This window comes from Amblyomma americanum, chromosome 3 (assembly GCF_052857255.1).
Source record: "Amblyomma americanum isolate KBUSLIRL-KWMA chromosome 3, ASM5285725v1, whole genome shotgun sequence".
In the NCBI taxonomy this organism is placed as follows: domain Eukaryota; kingdom Metazoa; phylum Arthropoda; class Arachnida; order Ixodida; family Ixodidae; genus Amblyomma; species Amblyomma americanum.
Window position 1 is genome coordinate 167,583,879 of NC_135499.1, and position 5,773 is coordinate 167,589,651.

General features: G+C 50.2%; 1 protein-coding gene across 1 annotated transcript; it reads left to right on the top strand.

Moving 5' to 3' along the window:
* Positions 1 to 738: 738 nt before the first annotated feature.
* On the top strand, positions 739 to 3,426 carry LOC144124237 (uncharacterized). Its single transcript, XM_077656880.1, has 3 exons — positions 739 to 747; positions 2,071 to 2,374; positions 3,200 to 3,426. The coding sequence occupies exons 1-3, from the start codon at positions 739 to 741 to the stop codon at positions 3,424 to 3,426; spliced, it is 540 nt and encodes a 179-aa protein (XP_077513006.1).
* The last annotated feature ends 2,347 nt before the right edge of the window (positions 3,427 to 5,773 follow it).

Consider the following 5,773-nt stretch of genomic DNA (forward strand, 5'->3'; position numbering starts at 1 on the left):
AGACAGTCGAGAGCGGTAGCGCGCGGGACAGACTAATAGCCTGCAAAGAAATCACGCTACACTATAGAGAGGAAAAGCTCACATATCCGCCACAACACCACACCCTCACGATGGAACAACAGACTATATGGAGGCAACTCCAGTCCAGAACGTTTCGTCCACCAGCCTATCTGGCCCTAATACACCTAGGTCAATACAAGCCTGAATGCTCTCTTTGTGGGGCTCCGAGAGCAAACTTCAAACACATACTCTTTATATGCCGAGAACTCCAGCCACCATCTCGCTGGAACCACACAGAGCTGGCAGGTTGGAAGATCGCGGTCTCTAACTGAGAGCCAGCCTCACAGAAGAGGCTGATGGAATGGGCGGAGAAGGTCGTCGGAAGTCATGGACTGAAGGCCGCCAACCGGGATTAAGAACCAAGCCAACCAAACCTCCCCTAAGGCCTTCCCTTATTTTGTTCACCAATAAGTTTTTACCTACCTACCTTGAAATGAAAATTGGTTTTTGGGGAAAGGACATGGCGCAGTATCTGTATGACATACCGCGGTGGACACCCGAATTGCGCCGTAAAGGAAGGGATAAAGGAGGGGCAGAAAGAAGAAAGGAAGAAAGAGGTGCCGTAGTGGAGGGCTCCGGAATAATTTCAACCAACGTGTACTGACAGACACAGAGAAAAAATTTTTGCAAGTGAGCTTCAGACTCTGCTGTGTCTCTGGGCCACTGCGCGGTCCCGCAATGCATCATGTAGGTTATGTTGGGACATGACGTCGCAGCCTGAGTCACCGCAGCAAGCTGCGATGTCGGAACTGCAGACGTGAGAAGGACCTCCCAGTTCTCCCAGCTCGAGATAATAATAATTGGTTTTTGGGGAAAGGAAATGGCGCAGTATCTGTCTCATGTATCGGCGGACACCTGAACCGTGCCGTAGGGGAAGGGATAAAGTAGGGAGTGAAAGAAGAAATGAAGAGAGGTGCCATAGTGGAGGGCTCCGGAATAATTTTGACCACCTGGGGATCTTTATCGTGCACTGACATCGCACAGCACACGGCCGCCTTAGCGTTTTTCCTCCATAAAAATGCAGCCCAGTTCGAGATAGCGTGCTGTCCCTGCGGGGGAGGGTCAGCCTGCAAGGGCAGCCGAAAAGGAAGTGGGAGAGTATGGCGTGAGGGTCACCGCATAGGGAGCATGCAGGGGATGTGCCACAGTAGTGGGATAACAGCTGAGGGGATGACAGAGAGCGGGTCTGGAGGCGTCTAAAGAGGGCCTGTTGGCTGTGCGTAAGAGAGGAGTGGGGAGGGGGTAAGTCCGACGGTGCAAACGGGGTATTTGCGTGAGCTCTGCAAAGGTGTGCGCCCGCTCCCTCGAGAATCCTGGATCGAGACTGTCCTGAGCCCGGCAAATCAGACCTCGAGCCAATTTATCGGCAGCCTCGTTTCCAGGGTTCCCAGAGTGAGCCGGAACCCACTGGAGCTCTACCCTGCGCGGTAAATGTTCGGTAGGGGTGTTCAACAATTGCCAGGGAGAGGTGTGAATGTGAATTTTGCTGCCCTGAGATTTCCGGCCACCATCTTGAAATTTCTTGACGGGCAAGAAAAGTTCGAACGCGAGTAATACGTTAGTAATTAGAGCTAACGCTCTTAGAAAGAAATGTAAAGCAAAGAAATGAGGCTGATATTGTTTCTCTTCTCCCCCGAAATCCAGTTTTTCTATGCTTAGGCTGCTGCGACAAAACTGAAGAACACCGCAGCTCTTGGTGCAATGGAGCTGAATGCTGCGGGACGTTTTAAATTTTGATTGAGGTGCTTCTACTGTGCTTATTATTCTGTATACCGACGAAGGCAGCGGGAAGATTCGGCACGTATTGGCTACGTGTATCCTCGATGCATGCTCTTTTCGATCAGCTGATGAAGACGATGACATCGGGTTGGCCGCCTGCGTGAGGACCGTGGTTGCGTTGCTTTTGGTGCTGGTCCTGATCTACCTGGTCGTCACGGGGATCCTGTGGGGCGAGCGAGCAGAGCGTTTAGCCGCCCAGGGAGGTGCAAACGTTCACGTCGGGATCGACAGGTCCCCCACTGCGAATGCAACCTTCACTTCAAAGAGCACGAGCAGTGCTGCGAGTACCACAACTACAGCCACCGCCACAACAAGTACTACAACCACTGCTACTACAACCACGACAACCACTTCTACAACCACTACTACATCCACTACTACTACTACAACCACTACCAGCACAACTACAACTACTACAACAACGACCACCACGTCTACATCCACTACTACTACTACAACCACTACCACCACAACTACAACTACTACAACCACGACCACCACCACCACGACGAGAAAACCGGTACCGGGAAAGATGGTAAGTATACTTATAGCAATGGCATCATCGTACTCGGGAATATTATTATGCGTTATCCTATGTGGCCAGAAATCATAACGTAGTTGAAACATTAGTCTCTAATCAGGATTTGTTTCTAATGTTCCTTTCCGTAAAGCTGAAGATGGTTATGGGACTTTCTGTCGACTAACCAATGGTGCTGTTATAGTGACACAAGAATTTACTATCCGAAGCACAGATGTTCACGTGCAAGTGAACTGCCAGTGTAAATTTAGGCCGGCAGTGTTAAAGTGTTAGGTGGGATCGGCGATTTTAGTCCAGCCTTATGACGATGGCAATGGCAACGCCGAAGTTGTTTCATGGAGGATATCATGCAGCTATCGCTGCAAAAAGAAAAACGAAGCTTAGGACCAAAGATTTTCTTCGTTTTATATTTTTTTCGGAGCGTCTCTTTTGGCAGCTCTTTTTTTTTTCTGCTACGACCGCCGATTTTTTTTCGTGACTTAGAGCCCATGACATATGAAATAAAGTGCTTTGGATACTGCTTGGTGAAAGAGAACTCGAGATGTAATAAATGTGCTCTGTACAAGGTCTCCCGCTCTCTGGGCCAAGGTATTATTTTCGGCTTGAGAGAAAATGGTGTACCCGTTTCGACTCGTATGGCTGCACCACTGATAGCGGAACAATAATCGGTGCACTTCATGCTCCGTGTCAATTCATTTGGGGGCTTTTTTTCCCGGCCCGCAAAGCCGTAATGTTGTCGGTACTGTTGACACTTTTCCGACTTCAGCTTGCTCCCGGAGCACAAGCCGCACTCAAACTGAAATTTCCCAATTTTCACCACAGTGCCTCGACGCTCCGGTCTCCTTCACATTCTGCGAGGGTGGCTCCGAGGGGTACTACTACGATGGAGCGAAAAAACAATGCACCTCGACCCGGGACAAGCAACACCTCGTGTGCACCAATGGTGGCAACCGGTTCGCCACCCTTGCCGAGTGCCAGTCCTTGTGCGCGCAGCGCGGCTCTCCGTTGCGGGAGTGCAACGATGCTCCGATATTTGTTCCCTGCCATAAGATTCACGTCAAGAAGACCTGGTGGTTCTACAACGGCGCAAAGTAAGCAGAGTGCAGAGATTGCTATTTTTATTCACGAGATTGCAAATCTGTTTTCATCACTGTGCTCTTGGCTGCTTCAAAACTCCATCTGGTTTCTTAGAACACTTATTTTGTTAACGAGGGTTCGTCAGAATGTTTCAGAAGGTTGGTTGGTTGTGGTTGGGAAAGGAAACGACGCAGTATCTGTCTCACATCCCGGCGGACACCTGAACCGCGCCGTAAGGGAAGGGATAAAGGAGGGAGTGAAAGAAGAAAAGAAGAAAGAGGTGCCATAGTGGAGGGCTCCGGCTGTTTCAGAACGTCAGTTGTACTTTACGCATATGCATAAAACTCTTGGTGGTCACCATAAGAGAACATTGCGCAATACGTCACTGCACATTAGGTTCTATTAGAGATAGAGGAGAGTTGGACCATCCATCGAGATGAAAATCGCTCGTCGTTCATTAGCCAGCGCTCCTATTACTAACACCAGCACGGAACCACATGTTTTACTGTCAGTGGATTTTAGTAAGAGAGTTCACCGACGTTGGCGAAGCGCAGCTTTGGGCAACTGTCACAGTGAACAGCGCATTTTAAACCAAGAGGTCGAAGCCCTCAGTCATGTCTGCACCTGTCAAAAGGACAGTTAAAATATCGCTCAAAATGACTGAGCAACAACAGCAATCTCAGCGGCTTTTCGTGCATTGCAGATGCGCGGAGTGGGGCTTTGAGACCGGCGAGTGCCCTCGCATCGCCGATAAAAGCATGCAGTACAACACAGAGGCGGAATGCGCGAGCCTGTGCAAGGGTCCGAATGCTGTCTTCCTAGGGTGCTTTGCGCCTGGATCCGGCGACGCCTGCCCCGTAGATGTCATACGCAAGCCCTACTTCGCGTTCCATCACTCGGACGGGCGCATGCGTTGCCACTCGGCGGACATTAGCACGATTAACCAGCACCGCTGCTTCGACGAAAAGCGCAGGTCAGTTCTCACCACGAACGCGCAGAACACCGTGGTTATCACATATGAACTTGCATGCGTTTCGTCAACAACGCTGGAGTGATTACGCCGTCATGTCTTAGCGCTCCATTTGTGCTGTGCTGCCGCTGCCGCTGCGCAGAAGGAGTTAGAAAGTATGAAGTTCATTATGTTATACCCTGCCTGCCCACAACGAATGAAACGTTTTGCCCCTCCACAGCTATTGACGCTCCACATTTAGTTTCTACGTTCACCGATTGATTCCTTCATTCATCTATCATGGTTATTATGTGATTTCATGTTGTTTGTCAGAGACATCACCTTACTATCCCAAAATTGCAGAATGCCTTTGCAGCAGTTTTATCTAGATTCCGATATGTGCTGCCGAGGAGCATGTAACAGTGACACGTTTGACAATTAGACAGAGTGGATGTAGCAAACAGCTGAAAACATTGTTGCGCACACGAGAAATTCTGACTCTGTGTTTCTAATAGCCGATTCATGACGAGTCGCAGCCTCTGTTGCTAATGAAACACCTGCAAACCGCAGGTTCGACAATTTCGACGACTGCATCGCCACCTGCGGAGTAACTCCGCGTCAAGCGCTCCATGCTCAGCCGGCAGACCTTCAGCCAATGCGGAGAGGCGCGAAGGGCGCTAAAAGACGCTATAACGTGACGAAGGGTGCTTGAAGAAGAGAACACTTACGTGTGTATACACCGCGCGTCCCTCAGAACACTTTGCGCGCGTATAAGGTGTTAGCAGAAGATCTAAGGTCCGAGCGCTGGCTGATTAGGAATGGTGCGAACAAGTACAGCTTTTGCTCTGCCCCGGTTTATTCACGGTGAAACTACCAGTTCCCTTCACTGTGGATGCTATGCAGTGAGCACTTCTTGGGCCGTCTCACCGTCAGAAGCAAAGCCAGGAAATGACTCCGAGGAACAAGCACGACTCTGCTTCTTTAGACAGAAGTGAATTGCTTCCGTGATGTGGACCACCAGGAGCCGGAGTGATGTCCAACTGCGACAGGATCTTGGCCAATGTGGTTCCTGCTTCATATACCACTGCTTTTTCACGTCGAGAGCAAGCCTTGACTTGACCAGTTCAGCTAACTTCAATGAGCTAAGAGGAGGAGAGCTGTGCGTCCGTGTGTAGGCAAAGCACAAGTGCTTCTGCAGCGCACGTGACCAGGGGTCAGGCATGTCTATCACAGGACTTTGCACAGTGTTAGTCGTGGTTGACCTCGTCTATCACTTCTCCTTCACCGGGAGGGCAGACCCTGGCTTCGACCTGTGCAGTTACTCGACACTAGGAAAGCGGAAAGACGATCAAATGTAGAGAAGGCGCAGG